Source organism: Theropithecus gelada, chromosome 7b (assembly GCF_003255815.1).
Source record: "Theropithecus gelada isolate Dixy chromosome 7b, Tgel_1.0, whole genome shotgun sequence".
NCBI lineage: Eukaryota > Metazoa > Chordata > Mammalia > Primates > Cercopithecidae > Theropithecus > Theropithecus gelada.
Genome location: NC_037675.1, coordinates 80198821 through 80217125, shown reverse-complemented (window position 1 = coordinate 80217125; position 18305 = coordinate 80198821). Strand labels below are relative to the sequence as shown.

The 18305-nt window shown below is 38.1% G+C and overlaps 1 protein-coding gene across 17 annotated transcripts in view; it reads right to left on the bottom strand.

Annotated features, from left to right (window-relative positions):
- Window positions 1-18305, bottom strand: part of NRXN3 (neurexin 3) — a 1630631-nt gene that overhangs the window by 1029457 nt on the left and 582869 nt on the right. For 10 of the 17 annotated variants that reach the window (XM_025391720.1, XM_025391722.1, XM_025391730.1 and 7 more), the window contains one exon: window positions 16365-16391. The exons of the other annotated variants lie outside the window; for them this stretch is intronic. In XM_025391720.1, coding sequence (XP_025247505.1) covers window positions 16365-16391 — 27 coding nt within the window. The remainder of the gene's footprint in view (window positions 1-16364; window positions 16392-18305) is intronic. 17 annotated transcript variants of the gene reach the window in all.

Sequence of the window (18305 nt, the reverse complement as noted above, 5' to 3'; positions counted from 1 at the left end):
AAGGAGCCTGACGTTTCATTCACAATTGAGCACGTGAGGAAGATAATATTTGGGAAGAAGTGAAGATATCATGACATAGGCGTGGATAAATATTGAAGATAACGTCTTCAACGGATAATATCCAAAATCAGGGAGAACTTATTTTTACTTGCAAAATTAACACTAGTCACAGACTTCAGTCTCTTCAACGCTGACATTCAGAAATAAAGCTTGTGTCTACTGGCCAGGAAAATGTGATGGATTGTTTTATGCCGTTGTGCAAACCTTGATGGAAAACATAGTTCATAGGATACCAACTTTATCTTTAGCCATGAGGGAAGACATGCAGGAGCAATTAAGAATTTTAAAATGATAGTATTAACAGTACACCAAAATATAGAACAAACTAAATTTTGTATAATAGGCATAGTATGCTTTAGTGATTATATGGTAGACAAATATACCACCAAAACAAACAAACAAACAAAAAACCTTTGTTTCAGTAATTGGAGCTTCTTTATCTGTAAAATTCAGATAATACTACTACCTACTTTTAGAACCATATTCAAAGGTATGCAACCAGTGCAGTCAGTCACTTAGAACCTTGTGAGTTTCAGGCTCAATGCTTTCTAGTCACTGTCTTGAAATGCTGAAGAATTTTATCTGTGAATTTATGTGTGTGCGTGTTTTTTCAAGTTCAGTGGTACAATGGAACATGAGCCAGGGACTTGGAGCCTTGGCTTAAATGGTCTTGCCTACCCAGACAGATTCTTGCTCATCCACTTTTCTGCCTCCCTCTAGCAACTGCTGCAGTCTTCTGCCCCCAACACAAAGAATCACGGCATGGGGTCGTGAGTGCCTGTGAGGGTCTACAGTAGCTCCCTGAGCCTATCCCTATGTTTGACAGGTTAATGAAAAGATTGAGAAAGAAAGGAAAAAGCTTTCATTCTTCCTTTAGAACAAGGAGCTCACATTTTTATTTGGCACTAGATCCCACAAATAATGTAAATGGTCCTACATCCTCCATATCATCTTTGTGAGAATTAAGGGATCTAATACATGTGTCAGTTGAAAACATTATGTGGTACAAGGTAAGTCCTCATTAAATATTGGCCTATATTATTGTTCTTGTTTCTTCTGCATATATCTCATCATAGGCAAACACATGCAATGCATGATACTCATCCAACTCAACTTTATCAGGGACAGAATAACCCCTCTGGGGTTCAACTGAATAGCCAACGCCTGTGACTTTGGTAGAGGAGAATCTTCTCTCTTAATAGTGTGACCTTACTTTCAGTGAGACAAAAGGCCCTGAATTTATTTCACATGAGATGCTAAACCAGCTGTCACAAAACTCTTCCATTAAAACCCCAGAAATTATCTTGGGTACATTCACCTTCGTCAAACAGAGATTGTTGTCCCATCTCCTATGAAACATTTTACAAAAGAAGCAATTCCATTTGACAAATCAGAAAGGTCAGACCAGTGCCCAGGAGGCCTGGGAAAACTGATGTTTCTATTGTTACAAGTTCAAATGATCAATGACACAAGGCCATAAGAACATCCATGTTTTTTGGTGCCTGTTTAGTTGCTGGGATGAAAAACATATGGTAGGGAGCTATGCTTCTGTTCAGAAATTTTACTTCTTCATCCAGTGATATTGTAGCTATTACTACTAATAATGACGGCTTGGAAAAATCACCTCAAAACCAAAAACTAATTAATAGCAGAGCAGGTTTAACTGGACCTGAAGGTTCCATTCTTTCTATCACACAACTCTTCCACCATGTTGTTGTTTTTGTTTTATTTTTCTGCTCTGAGTCATCATCTCCAATCTCGTTAAGGAACATTTGGAAGCTTACAGAAGCCTATAAAAAGATTACAGGAATGGGTACCAATTTTTCTTTTTCTTTTTTTTTTTTTGGAGGCAGTCTCTCACTCTGTCACCCAGGCTGGAGTGCAGTGGTGCAATCTCGGCTCACTGCAACCTCCACTTTCTGGAATGGGTATAAAATTTCTATCCAGGGTGGGTAGAATTTGATATGTGCAAAACAATACTGCACAAACATCATTTGTGCCTTAAATGTCTATTTGAACAATCAATATTTAGGGAAAGGATGGATCCGATTTTTACTTTTTTAATTTTTGTGGGTACATAGCAGGTGTATATATTTATAGAGTACATGAAATATTTTGATACAGGCATATGATGTTTAATAATCATATCAGGGTAAATGGAATATCCATCACCTCAAGCATTTACCATTGCTTTGTGTTACAAGCAATCTTAGTATTTATTTTTTAGTTATTTTTAAATGTACAATGAAATATTGTTGACTGTGGTCACCCCATTGTGCTCAGGTTGCTTTGGAATCACATTTTCTTTATTTAAATTTAGACTTCTGACATTATAGTATTTAATAAGGGTTTCTAAAAACATACTTCCCTTCAAGAGTTGGACAAATGCCCTCATTATGATAATCTATGGTATTTTCATCTGATCTGCTGAGATTTCTGTCTTTGTAAGTATGGAATAATTTTCCTCTTACTAAGAAATCTGTGTTTATCTACAGATTTCTCCTGTGGCTCAAAGCTTCAAGTCATTAAACTTACAATTGTTAATTCAATAAGTGTTCACTAATGCCTTCTATATGATTAGTACTGTGCTAGATGGTGAAGATACAATGCTGAATATTACATTTCCCCAAATCAGGAGGAGTCCAGAGGTTGGTTCTGAAGATACCCATGGAAACAAATAAAGAATGGAGAACTAAAAATAAAATCCCAAGCCCCTTGGCTGAATGAACAGAATCCCCTATTGGCCAAGGAGTACCCAGAGAAACCTTAAAAACTAAGTTTCCAGCCATGATGGGCAGGGAGGGTAGACATGCCTTAGTATATTCATGCCTTAGCATACCCCTTCCTTACTCACTTTTAACCAGAATTCTTTCCTAAGGAGCAACAGAAACCAGCTCCGGAAAAAAAAGAAGCAGGTGATCCATTTTTTTTTTTTTTTTGGGCGGGGGTGGGGGTACGGAGTTTCACTCTTGTTGCCCAGGCTGGAATGCAATGGTGCAATCTCAGCTCACTGCAACCTCCGCCTCCCAGGTGCAAGCAATTCTCCTCCCTCAACCTCCCGAGTAGCTGGGATTACAGGTATGCACCACCACGCCCAGCTAATTTTGTATTTTTTAGTAGAGATGGAGTTTCTCCATGTTGAGGCTGGTGTCAAACTCCTGACCTCAGGTGATCCGCCCGCCTTGGCCTCCCAAAGTGCTGGGATTACAGGCGTGAGCCACTGCACCCGGCCTGATCCATTCTTTTATTGTCTAGCCACAACCAGATTCTCCCTCCCTCTTTACAGTATTGATGTGACAGTTCATCTGTTTCACAAGGCATCCCTTCCTAAAAACCAACCACCATCTCTGAACCAGTTTTTGCTGAATTGTGGGGGATAAATACTGGCAATTTTCATATCCTCTGGTTTAGTTTTTGATGTCAGAGAGCCAAAAACTCCATCCTCAGATCATGCTAACACTGCTATTTTTTTTTTGAACGTGTAACCCATGAAGAGGCATGAAGCTCAATTGTACATTTTCATGGTTCTCCTTCCATAAATATTCATGACTCTTTCTATAGCACATTAAATATGTATATTCAGCCACCCTGCTCAGCATAAATTCCTGTTCCCTTTACCCCTGATCACCTCAAATGTGCTTGCTCTCAGCTTTTGCCAGAGGCTATGCTTCCCAGCCTCTGGGATGGCCAGCCTGCAAGCTGCAACCCTTTATGAGAAATAAAGTTCTCCTTTCCAAATTTATAAAACCCATGATTTTTTGTTTACAGCATATAACTGTGATGAGAGTTCTGAAAGATGTGCAAAGTTCCATGAGAACTTAGAGGTAGAAGAACCTAGACCTGCCTGGAGTAGAAGGAAGGTTTCATCTAGGTGGTGACCCCCTGGAGCTGTTATGAAGGATGAGCAGCCAGCCATTGGGAAGGCAGATACAGAGAGGAATGGTCTATAGGGCATACAGCAAAGCATGGACACAGAGGTAGTGTAGAAGAGCCTCGGGGATTGCAGCAGCCACAACCTGTTGGCTAAGACTAGAGGGCTACAGTACAATGGAAGGAGATAAGAGAGAGAGAGTACCAACATTACTATGAGAAGGTCAACAAAGCATCAGTCACGTGGAGAGTGACTCATCAGTGATAAACATAAGTTGAATTATTGCATTCTAATGTTACCCTCTTCTTAGCTGTCTTGGTTCCTGAATAATAATTCCTAATTCATCTTTTATGCATCTCTAAATGCCAAGTACCTTTCAGTCACTGAAATAGACAATGCCTTCAAGACTGGTTATGACAAGCATGGGGCACCAATATGCCTATAGAGCTGAGCTGAGGGAGCTTGACTCTGGAAGGTCAACATTTCGGAAAGACTACCTATAGAGATAGGATGTATTAGTGATTACAAGTGACCTCTTTCATTGGGACCATCAGCACTTGCTCAAGAGTGATGAATTTCATTCATTTAGGCATCAACACTTCAGCATACAAGTGGTAGAGACAATATGTACAATGGTGAGGAGCAGAGGCTTTGGAATGAAGCAGACTGAATCCGAAGCTAGGCAAAACATTCCACATGACTAAGTCTCGTTTCTTTCTTTCTCTCTTTTTTTTTTTTTGTTTTGTTTTATGAAACAGAATCTCGCTCTGTCACCCAGGCTGGAGTGCAGTGGCACGATCTTGGCTCACTGCAACCTATACCTCCCAGGTTCAAGCGATTCTCCTGCCTCAGCCTCCCAAGTAGCTGGGATTACAGGTGTCCAAAACCATGCCTGGCTAATTTTTGTATTTTTAGCAGAGACAGCATTTCACCACGTTGGCCATGATGGTCTCAAACTCCTGACCTCAAGTGATCCACCCACCTCGGCCTCCCAAAGTGCTGGGATTACAGACCTGAGCCACCACACCCAGCCTCCATATGAATAAGTCTCATTTCTAAAATGAGGATAATGACACCTACCTTATTAGACTGTGGTGAAGATTAAATAAGAAAATGTGAGCAAACTTCTTGTCCTATAGTGGCAGAAATCACTCAATGCTATTGTTTTTACTCTAGTAATTAGTAGCCACCTGTCAAGTGCATGCACTTTTTATAGCAATAGCAAAGATTGTCAAAGTTTATTGTAAATATCCTTGTACATGGACTTAGTAGCCTAAATTTTTTTGCTGTGACAAAGGAGAAAAAGGGTCCAGGAAGATATGGAGAGGGGAAAGAATGAAGTTGTATCTTCACTTAGTATTCAATATTCATGCCTTCGAAATGTTAACCATGAGATTCCTACTCCTTGTGTTTTCTTTCTTTTTTTTTTTTTAATTTTATTTTATTTTATTTTTTTTTGAGACGGAGTCTCGCTCTGTCGCCCAGGCTGGAGTGCAGTGGCCGGATCTCAGCTCACTGCAAGCTCCGCCTCCCGGGTTCACGCCATTCTCCTGCCTCAGCCTCCTGAGTAGCTGGGACTACAGGCGCCCACCACCTCGCCCGGCTAGTTTTTTGTATTTTTTTAGTAGAGACGGGGTTTCACCGTGTTGGCGAGGATGGTCTTGATCTCCTGACCTCGTGATCTGCCCGTCTCGGCCTCCCAAAGTGCTGGGATTACAGGCTTGAGCCACTGCGCCAGGCCCTCCTTGTGTTTTCTATCAGATATGTAGGAGGGTGGATAAACAAGTCATGGATAAGTACCTGAGTACTTAACTAGTCATCAGGGTGTTACAGTATCTGGCTTTTCTATTTCTGGCGACTAGAAAGTTTTGTAAATTGGTTCTATTAGTAAAAGGGAGTTTGCTTGTCAATAACAATAAGTAAACCAAGCAGTTAAGTTAAACATTCCAAATACTGGCAGGTATACCTAGGCAATCTGAGTTTAATTTCAATTATCAATTTCTTTTTGTAAGGAAATGGTAATCCTTCTCTAGCCAGTGATAATCGGCCCAGTGGCTGCATCATATTTTTTTAATCCATCTTCCTTTGTGTTCTCTTTTCTCTGTGAAATGGCAAAGGTACAGAATTTTTCCAGAGTTACACAACATACTATGTATGTGTTGCTCCATTGTGAATACTACTTTGTGCCCCTTCCCTTTGTCTTTCTATCTGACACACATTTGCTGTTGGAAATACATCCATTAACACATTTATCTTGTTATCAAACAAGCAGAGCATTCCGTCTCTGCTGCTCTTACCCCTTCAGTCCTATGGGCATTGTCACTCTGGTCCGTGGGGCAGTTCCTTCCCCTCAGATTCTGGGGAGGAAAGGAAAGAAAGTGCCTCCTATCACAGGAAACCCCCTCCCAGGAAATAAGCAGGTCTTCCTCTCTCTCGCTTTTGTGTTTCAAATATTACTTATTATTATACTTGAACAGAGGAGAAACCCTCTGTTTATTGCTTTAGATTTTATCCTGCCCACACTTGTGGATAACACCAATTTCATTTCTCTGTCATCTCCTGGATTTCAGAAATAAATTTCATTCCATTCCTATTCATCGGTTTAGGTAAAAATATTCTTTCTAATTTGGTACCTTTGCAGTGACCCCTTTTTTACCCCATTAATCCTTTAAAAACAAAGTCCTGTGTCAATAATTAAGAGACAGCTTGATTTAGGGGACAAAAGAGTACTCACATGATGAAGGATTCTAAAACTAAATGTATAAAGACTCATGCCTGCCATTCATCACCTTGAGATTTTACGTTAAGCACTCTGTGTCCACGAGCCATGGTTTCCCCATTTTGTAATATGTTGATATGAAAAAATGTGCTCCAGCAGGCCTATTGGAGGACCCTGAGTTCGTAACTATCCAAATATTTTGCTTTAGAGGACATGATCTCCATTACATTTTGCCCTTTTCTGGGACACATACACATTTTAATACTTTTCTGCTGAAATATACTTTCAGCCATGAAGGAAGGACACTGAGATTATTATAACTCAACACTGCACCTCTTACTTGCACCCCTTGATAGCCTCTCTCTTGTTGTCATCGTTCAACAGGGTCCCTTCCAGGAATCACTGAGGACAGTGCTGCTGACAGAGGGCTGGCGCAGGCTTGGGGATGACAATGATTTTGTGAACAGATATTACGTAGTCAGATTTCCTCTGAAACAGCTTAATTTGGAGAAGGAAATGTATAAAATCTTCTTAGTTTTATTTCCCTAACTTCTAATAAACTCAGAGTTAAAAAGTTATGTGATTCTAGTAAGTCAACAGAACAGCCAGAAAATTACTCGATTTTTTTTTTAGAAGTAACATCTCCTGGTCTGTAAAGTTTTCTTCCCAAAATCGGTTCTAAAATTGAAAACTGTTTCCTGAGATGCTTTGAATCAGTAAACAGACTTCTATTTTTGTGGCTAATTATTCGGGAAACTCCAGAATTCACATTGTAATATTATCTTTTATGATATGCATAAAAACAACTGTAATTTATATATGTGTTTATATGTACTTGTTATATACATTAGGCATAATGAAAGCGAAATGCATCCATTAACACATTTACCTTGTTACCAAACAAGAATAAAGAATTTAGGTTAATAATATTAGCTTACCAAATGGTCACTGTGCATCCTATACCACATAGAGGTCAAATATTAAAAAGATACACTGAGGCACAATAAAAACTTTAAAGACCTTATTGAACAAATAGTGATTCATGAATTGGACAGGGAAGCTCTAAATCAAAAGTGGCTCAGGAGCTGCACTGAGGGAATGCAAAGAGCAGGCTTTTATAGGACAAATAGGGGAGTAAAGTAAAGAAAATATTCGATTGATTACAGTTACACTGTTGCCTTATTTGGCCTATCCTATTGGAAAGTACCTAGTTATATAATTATAAATTTGTTGGCTGCTTCTGATTGGTTGAGCTTACATTCTGTTTTCTCTGAATATAGGTATTTATGAGTTGTAGCTCAAAATAACTTTTGCTCTTATTTGCAAATCCAGCAAGGTTAGGGTCATTCACGAGGCCTAACTGGCTTTGCCCTGCTCAGGGATTTCTCAGGCCGTTTCCATTTAAACGTACTCTAATACCTCCTAATTTTCAAAATATAAACTGTGCCTAAAACTAATATGATCCTAATTTGGTGTCCATGAGAAATTAGTTCCAGGACCCTTGTGAATACCAAAATTTGTAGATGCTTAACTTCCTTATATAAAATGATGTCCTGTAGTATGTGCATATAAACTGTGTACATCCTCCTAGACTCTAAATCATCTCTAAATTACTTATAATATTTGACACAATGTACATACTATGCAAATGGCTGTTATATGTATTTTATTTGTATTATTTTCTATTGTTAGTTATTTTTTATTGTTTTTGAAAATTATTTTCAATTTTTTTGTTGGTTGAATCTGCAGATGCAGAACCAGCAGTTATAAAGGAAGAACTGTACTGCCTGACTTTGTCACCTTGTATATCTGACTACAGCAGTTAGACACATAAATGGATTGGCAGCCGGGCGCGGTGGCTCAAGCCTGTAATCCCAGCACTTTGGGAGGCTGAGACGGGCGGATCACGAGGTCAGGAGATCAAGACCATCCTCGCCAACACGGTGAAACCCCGTCTCTACTAAAAATACAAAAAACTAGCCGGGCGAGGTGACGGGCGCCTGTAGTCCCAGCTACTCGGGAGGCTGAGGCAGGAGAATGGTGTAAACCTGGGAGGCGGAGCTTGCAGTGAGCTGAGATCCGGCCACTGCACTCCAGCCTGGGCAACAGAGCGAGACTCCGTCTCAAAAAAAAAAAAAAAAAAAAAAAAAAAAAAAAAAAAAAAAAAAAAAAATGGATGGGCATACATAAAGAAATCTTTGAAAGGTAGAAGGAAAACAGAAACAGTATTTTTACTCAAAATTACAGTCCCTGAAATATCAGCCTTTTAAAGGGGAGCAGAAACACAGCTTGCAAGGCTCCAAGCAAGTGGTCAGATGAAGGAGGGCAAATCAAAACAAAAAAATGTCACCATGTGATCTTTTCACACATACCAGCTCCCCTTCTGTCTTCCTCCATGAGTGGAAGCAGCGTGAAGCCCTTGCCAAATGCAGCTGCCCAATCTTGAATCTTTCACCCACCAGAATCAAGAACCAAATAAACCTCTTATCTTTATAAATTACCTAGCCCCAAGTATTCTATTATAGCAACACCAAATGGACTAGGACATAACTTATGAGGGCTTGTGCTTTTAACTTAAATTCTTTTTCTTCTCCTCTTTTGCTGTTTCCTCTGCTTCTCCCTTTGACGAGACAAAGCATACTCTCTTTTGGAAACCACTTATTTGTAATTTAATGCCTCTAGTTCACATCACATTTACTTTTTAATTTGGTGCTAGATCCCATTCCCTTTATTCTTTCTAAATTTCATATGAAATTTACAGTTGAGGAAACTAAGAGTTGAAGTAACTTGTCAAAGACATGTAGCTCATTTGTGGTGTAGACAAGAGTTGAACCCAGGCTATTTGGCTCCAGTGCCCTCCTTGCTCTTTGTAATTGCACTAAATGCCTGTCTGTGCTGAGATCTCAATACAAATCAATAATAATATTGGAGATAAACTACACAAAATTACTATAACATATTGCTACTTTTCTACAATATCCCTGTTTATTAAAACAAGGTTAACATATGAAATGCTGCTACAGCAGATTGCTATTAAAAGATTTCTGGTATAAGTGGTCAACAAAGTCATGAATGACAATGATCCCTAAGTGTATTTGAAGATGTAAAAGGATGGAAGGAAAAGATCTATGGGAAATAAATATCTGACAGCAACATTTCTAAGAGCTATCTTAAGAAAATGAAAATACAGTTTGATAATATGATGCATGTTGCAAGAGTGAGGAGAAGCAAACACATATATTGCTGGTAGAAATAAAACTTTGTAAAACCCCTTTGGAGTACAATTTGGTAATATATATCAATATTTGTAATGCACTTGTCTTCTGACTCAGCAATTCTACTTTTAGGAATTTATCCAATAGACCTTCTTATACATGTATGCATTAACTAATGAACAAAAGTATTACATTTTTAATAGGAAAAAGTTGAGAAAAATTTAAATATAGGATGCTGATTTACTAAAATATAGTATTCCCCTAAAATCAAACGATATGTGGCCATTAGAAGGAATAAAACAAACCTGTATATTCTTATATGGAATAGTCTCTAAGACGTTTTAAGTGGAAAAATAAGTAAGATGTGGAAAAATATGTTGGTATTTGTGTCAAGAAGGATGAGGAACAAAAAGACAAGGAGAAGAAAGAGGAGAAGAATGTGGATATAATTATACATTGTATACTCACTCATAGGCTATTCCTGAAAGAAGATACAAAAATCCCTGATACATTTGGTTGCCTTTGGGAAAAGGAGTCTGAGGACTACGATGAGTGGGAAGAATTTTTTACTATTTTGCCTTTTGTTCCATGTATAATCTTATTAACTATTTTAAAATAAAACCAATCTGAATTAATATTTATTAAGAAGTGTTTAATGTTATCTCTTTAGGAAGCATCCCACTATCATACTAAAATCTGGCTGTTATTGATACTATAAATATTCTTACACTTGAAGTGTTCTATGTGTTACAAGAAATATAAAACATACCAAAAGCAGCAAAAATATGCATTATGAAGATAGAAACTCTCAAGTGTAATGCTTATAGCTTGCTTATAGGTTGACAGAGAATACTTTATTATACATAGGCTCTTGCTTTTCTATCTTTGCTAAGATTCTAATAAGTGGCATCTCCAGGTAAACAGCTGACAGTAATGATTACTTGACTTTTAAAATGGATACCAAAATGGGTTCTACAATTTCCTTTGAGAATGGCTTTTACTAGTGAAGAAGTCAGCTCTCCTTACTGGTCTGAGGCAAGAGTTTCTGAGTTAAAGGAACGAGCTAAACAATTCAGCTCTGAGATTCTCAGATAAACCATTTCTAAAGATGAAATAACATATTCTAGTACCATGGAGAGGAAAGACAGAGTAAAAGAGAAGAAAACCATAAAGTCCAGTATAACAAACTGCAGCTCACTAAACAATGCCTAAATTAAGCAATAACCACCCACATACTGTTGACTTTTCCAAAGCACTGGAAATGGAGTCTGCTTAGAAACTGAAGGCAGAGAAGCTAAGGGAAAAGGTGTGGAAAAAAAAAAAAAAAGAAACAAATTATCCAAGCAAGTCCAAGAGGAGAAATACTCAAACACCAGTAGCACTGGGAGATAAAATTTTCAGATATCATATCCTTGTGATATTATTTTCATACATCTCTGAGATTACTGTGCACCTCTATGATGAATCAAAGATATCAGCATATATAGGGAATAGACAAGATCATCAAAGCTATTCTCTGACACAGATAACCTACTGTGGCACTTGAATGTCTTAAGATCAATATATTTTTGTACAGCAGTCTATTTCCTTTCTCCTCTGTGTCTAAGAAGAAAAAATAAACCTTGTCACAGATAAATTAGTGAGTCTTCAGGTTCAAAGTAATTAGTGAGAGAGGCATTGTTACATATACCTAAATAATCAGGCATATACACAAACTCACAATTCCCATGCCACATATACACTCCATTTTAGAAAGATAATGAAGATGGTCACGACACAGAAGAATTAGCGTTTGAGAGGAAAGAGAGAGAGAAAAGGAAAGAAAAAGTTGAAATTCATTAATATGTGTTTACTACATTCATTCAAGCTATACATATATTTAATTATTATTAGTTCTCTATATTCATTCATACTGCACATGGCTTGAAAGGGATAGAATAAATAGTGACCAGGAAAGCACAGGGCAGAGGCACAATCAGACAAGGTCAAAGACAAAAAGTCATTTTCCATACTTTCACTTGCGCACTCATGACACCAATGAGCAGTTCATACCTGTTTTCAGAACTGCATGTCTCTTAGGTTACTGCCAGCCTTATGGAACTAGAGCCATAGGAATGGGTCATTTCCTCCAGAAATTCCCCAGAAAATAGCCCTGGTTCTTTCTGTTTTTGTTTTTGTTTTTGTTTTTTTTTTTTTGAGAAGGAGTCTCGCTCGGTCGCCAGGCTGCAGTGCAGTGGTGCAATCTCGGTACACTGCAACCTCTGCCTCCCTGGTTCAAGTGATTCTCCTGCCTCGGCCTCCCGAGTAGCTGGGACTACAGGTGTGCACCACCACACCCGGCTAATTTTCGTATTTTTAATAGAGATAGGGTTTCACCATGTTGACCAGGATGGTCTCGATCTCTTGACCTCATAATCCACCTGCCTCGGCCTCCCAAAGTGCTGGGATTACAGGCGTGAGCTCCCATACCCAGCCAGCCCTGTTTTCTTTAGTAGTGTTCCAGGTCACCCTGGAGTTCAATTCACCATGATGGCTGCCAACTCTGTTGTTCTTTTGCAATTTAAAAATAAATTCTAAGCTAGAACTACATTTATTAAGTGTCTTTAAATATATTCCTGCTAGATGAATAAAATTCAGCAATGAACTTGATTCATCCAAAGACCTTGATTTGCACATTCTCTAATATATGTTTATTGATAGTAACTAGAGAGGAATTTATGGTGTGGTATTCTTGGAGGATTTGAAAAGCAGGGCTAGTAGGATTTGTAATGAATAACAATGAATATATCATAGATATGAGGAAAGACAAAGTATTAAAAAAAGAGAAGTTAAGAAAGGGAGAAAGAACAGCTGATTAGAAAATTGTTTTTGCTTCTCGGTAGGAAATACTTGGCATGGAACTGGGCCATACTCTCTGACAAAAGGGCCAGGAAGCGAAGTCAAAAGGAAGAAGGCTAGAAGAAAACTGCTTTTTTTCCCCTCAAGATCACTGTTCTCTCTCATGGCCCATTGTTTTCTCTTGATACTGGAAGATCATCCTTCTTTTTCACGCTCTTGTCTCCATTAAAGAGTATCACAGAATGCCTTGGAAATAGCCATTTCCCAGAACAAACAACATTTTATGGCAGATGAACAGGGAAAAAAAAAATAGCCGATGTCATTCAGTATTTTACCCAAGTGACTTTTCAGAGGACAGGCATTCTAAAAAAGAATGACTGAAAAAGTTCACAAACTTATAATCCACCTTGATTCAAATTTAATTCAGTATTTCCCTTCAAGGGGGAAAAAAAAAAAAGAAGTTCTGTTTTGAAAATTAAGCAAGGTACCCTATGACTTCTACTGAAATAACAGCAAGAGGTAAGGCTGAGGGAAAGCCTCCTCCCTCTCAAACCCAGGGTGCAAATACTCTCATGGTTGAAAATCAGATAAGAGTAAGGACCTGCACACCTATCACAGAGACAACTTGAGATCCTGTAACAGGTCAAGCTATGAAATCTGGCATGGAGTCTATAAGATGAAGGGCTTAGAAATTTGAATCACATATATACCCTTTCTCTCCAAATTTAATTGCATAGTCTTCTCAAACTTTTCCACTCAAATGCCAATAATACCAGGGATGGAAGTGGAGAAGATTCACACACACACACACAAAAATGAAATGTCTTTGAATTCTTATGTTTTTTTTCTTAAAGATTTATGCTTATTTGTATTCTTCTGCATAATATATCAGTTTGGTTTCAATTTAAACTTTTACTCCATATTAACAATTAAAATTAGCTTCAGAAAAAAATGTACTATATTTGCTTTGTGACTCTACCTAACCCTAGATACATGGTTACATTGTTTAGCTCTAAAGGTGTTAGATTAGTTTAAAAGACCCACGTGCATTTGTTTTTTCTAGTCAAACACTGTTCAACCAGTGAGCACTGTATTATTTCTCTGATATTAAATTTCCAACAAAATTAATGTTCTTAGTACATTAAAGGTTTACTGTGAAAATCTCGAAAATAATTTCCAAAATCTAATCTTGATTGTTTATGTCAGTATTGAATTGAAATCTTTCCAATTGAAAGGTATATTCTTTCTATACTTTGTGATCAAAGCTGGGAATATAACGTTGCTGACATATTTTCCTCTCAATGCTGTTTTTGGTGGATGTAAATAGAAAATATTTTATCAGACTAAGAAAACCTGCTGTCATCTGTGTCACTGTCTTCCCAACAGAGATAATCCTGGAAGTTGTCTTATGATGACTTTCCATGGCTGATCATGTGAAATATATGGGATTGACTTCCTGAGAAAGTGTGGATAGAGCATCAAAAGCAAATCCTGACATCCTGATTAAATAACTGCCTCAGTTGCCTGTTCTCCAAATAAGTCTCTGAAGCTAGAAGATGCTAGATGTAGCTTTGGATACAAGGCTTTCCACCTTCATGCTGAGTTTCCACCTTATTTGCTTCTGAAAACCAATGTAAAAGGAAAAGAGAAAATATTTCCATAGAAATGCTATTAACAATTTTTAAAGAAGACACAAATGACTATATAACAATTTATCTGATTCCACTGACATGAAATGTGCAAAAAAGGCACATTTATTGGAACAGAGCACACCAATAGTTACCTAGGACCATGGGTAGGAGCAGGGATTAGCTACAAATGAGCAGAAAGGAAATCTTGGGGATGATGGAAATGTTCTAAAATGTGATTGTGGTGATGTTTGGACAACTTTATAAGTTTAATGATAGTCTTTGAACTGTAGGTTTATGATGGGTAAATGTAGTGGTATGAAAATTATATCTCAATAAAATTGCTTTAAAAAAACAAACAAACCAAAAAAACAGGAACTGAAAACTCCAGGCTTTGGAGAGAAAGGATGTTTCAATTAGGCTCTTAATGATCTAAATATCAGGCAAATTTCTGGCTAATTAGAAATATTTAAACACAGAAAATAGGGCATTGCTTAAAATAACTGTAAGAGATGCCAAGACAAGGAAAAGCACTCTGTTTAGTAAGCAGTTGCTTCTGTCGATATTTTAAATTTCTTCTTTTTGTGTTAACTTAGATGGAACATTTGCCCCCCAAAAAGTAGAATTGGGCTGTATTAGTTTGTCACGCCTATATCTTCCACCAAGAAAGAAGTTTAGCACCTATAAAAGACTTACTAGGATAGAATCAACAAGAAAACCAAATATAAAAGTTGGATTTCTCCTTTTTGTTCCTACAGAAAGACCCTATTGAGGAAAGAATTTAAAAAACGATGAGATACTATGGAGAATGACATGTACTAGATATTCAACTAATCCAGTGTTTCTTCCTCTGGGTGCACTAGCCAACTACATTTCCCAGCTTCCTTTGCATGTAGGATGGAGTCATGTCTAGCAAACAAAATATAGATAGAAGTGATGTTTGTTACTTCCAGGCAAGGCAATAAAACCTACTGCACAACCAGCCAAGGTCTCTCTCTGTCTCTCTTCCCTACGGATACAGCCAGAAGTAAAGAACTCCAAGGTGGTGGACCCATCTCATGGAAGGATCCTAGATCTCTGAATTACCTCTTTGAAGAGAGCTGTCTGGGAAAACGGCCCAGTTAGCACTGGACTTGGACTGAACAAGAAATAAACCTTTCTTTTGTTGAGCCATTATAATGTTGGGATTGCTTGTTAAAGTAGTTAGTATTAATAAGCTTAATATAATATGCTATAGTACTCAAAGCATATTTCTTCTTTTTTTCCCTTTCATCATCTAGGCCTATTCTTTCTCTTGTGCCTATTCTTCCTATTTATCTTCATATTCCCCTTCTATGTTGACTCAAGTTAATGTTTACTTCTAAGGAAGAGGAAGAAATACATGAGTAGTTTTCATCCTGTGCCTTGTTAGGACCCTTGTTTTAGAACTAGGGTATCTGAATGGCATAAGGTGAAAATAATACTGCAATTCTTCCTTTTGCAGAGACAGAGTGTGTCTCAAGTCTTTGGTTAAAGCGTTGCCTAGTCACAAATAGCAGTGATCTGCCCACCCTGCTAGAAGTTCCCAACAGTGATAAATACCAGGAAAGAAATGTCAGAGTTGGTAGCCACCTGTGGGTCAAGAACCGTGCTTTTATTTTCTGAAGTGTTTGGTAGTGGAGAAGTGCATACTGGTTGCCCTAAAGCTTTTTGTTCACTCTCAGAGTTACCTCCCCAAAACAGTAAATCATCATTTCAACTTGATTTTTCATTATTTCATTATTCATGTACCCTTGCCTTCTTTTCTTCATATAGAGCAAATGCAAGGAAAGAAGAGAGGACCTGCCCTCACTTCAGAAACCACACCCCAAACCATACTCAGCCCTTCACCCTCACCCAGCCCCCCATTTTCTTAGCCCTAGATCCCCCCAACTCCATTGTTAAAAGAAAAAATAATTCAAATAAAAAACAGCTCATAAAACAGTAAACAAAATAAAGTCAGTTTTTTGTTTTTTTTTTTTTAAGAACAAAATGAAACTTGAGGGAAAACTTACTGGAGTTACAGTTTATCCTGATACAGTCTAGATGGGGAAAAATAAATGAAAGATGAAATTGCATCCTTCAAGGTAACAGCTGCAGACATCCAAAAACAATCAGTCCACCCTTCCGGGGACAGACACACGTAAGAAATGTGGCCATTTTATATATATACAGTATGTACAAGTTTAAGGGTGGGTGTATATGTACAGTATATTAGTAAAGTTGGATACATATATATATACACACACACACATATATATACACATATGTATAGAGATATATACTGGTATACATATATATCCACAGTAGACACCAAGCATGTTTTCTTTTTTTTCTTTTTTTTTTTTTTCAAAAAAAGCTATTCATTTATATAAAGGATTTCAAACCTGGACTTCGAAATATTAATTTTGTTAAACTTGGAAAATTAGGCAATGATTCCCCCACCAAATGCAGGTTATATTCTATTTTCCCCTATAATTTATTTTCTTAAAATTCATTTTTAAAGTAGCATTAACACAATTTTTGTATTAGTATTCCAAAGATATATCACCAGTCTGACTCACTGTATCATTTTAAAACTCTGCCCATGAAGTTTCTCAGTGAAGTATTTAACCCTTTCTCTTTTTCTAAAACCAAACTCCCTCCACCCTCTCTTTAGGTTGGGCCCCAAATGCTATAGAAATTTGCATAGGCAGACTTGCCATCTTCCTTAGAGGTAAGGAAAGGGTTAACACCACCTGGTCATTTCCTGTCATAAAATGGCCACTTGCAAACAGCTAACCGCACAAACACCCATCCCAGATTTTAGAGAGGTGGGGTCGGGTGTAGGGTCAAAGGAGTTGTAGGATGTTATCACAATGAATTGGGTTATCCGATTGCTAGTGATTCAAAGGCTCCCAGATCAACCCCCTCGAGCAGCCCATCTCTGTCTCCCTGCCTGAATGCTCAGACTGAATCAAGTGCCCTCAGCATTCAGGGAGAAGGCAAGACAGGCACGTGTGGAGGAGGTCTCGGCACCTTTGACATCTTGAGTATTTCACTCTGTGATTCTGCATCTTGAGGAGAGAAAATTTTTTGGTTTTGGTTTCACTTTTTTAAATGGGAAAGGGAGGGAAGAAAAGAGTGACCAACTGGCCAGAGCTAGTAATCAGACAAGGAATTCTGTGCCAGAGATCAGCATATCTATCACTGTATTAATCTCTGCTTGGGAGTCATGGACACACAACATAGAAGTCCTTGAGTAGAATCAGTGGGCAGTAATAGGGGACTGGGCAGAAAAGGTCAGAGAAAGGTCTCAGGTTAGTTGTTACCAAGCTGCCCAGTTCAGCCTAAGGTTGGTTTACCATGGTGAAAATTCCAATAAGGATTTGTTTACTGTTGTACCCTAAAAGATAGAAGCAAAATGATGGGTTTTTTTTGTTGTTGTTTTTTTTTTTTTTTTTTTTTTTTTTAAAGGAAGAAAGGTAGAGGGGAAAATATAGTCACAAAGTACTCTTGTGAAGGATGATGCCACCATTTGAATTCCCCAAAGTGAATCATTTTAAAGGAGCAAGAATAAAGGGGAGAATGAAGCTAAGTGAAATCTGGAGAGGAGTGATTTATAGCACCCAGTTATCCTGAGGAAGGAGGCAGAATGCTTATTTGTTCCCGAGAAGAACATCTCTTGAGAAAAATCTGGGTTTGGTTTCGTGCGGTTAGGTTTGTCATGTGTCGTCAACCGCAACAGAAAAGTGGGAGCAAACAGCCCTGGAGCAACCGGTACGATCACCAGACAGAGGAGGCCATGCCCCTGGTGAGGACTGGAAGGAGGGAGGGCAGGGAGGGAGGAAGAGGTGATGGCTTCAGCTACTGACTGCACCTACCATCACCCAAAGATGGAGAAATGTCCCTTCCTGACATATTAAAGAGAGAGAGGAAACTGATGTACGGGCATGCTTATGAGAGAGGAAGAGTGA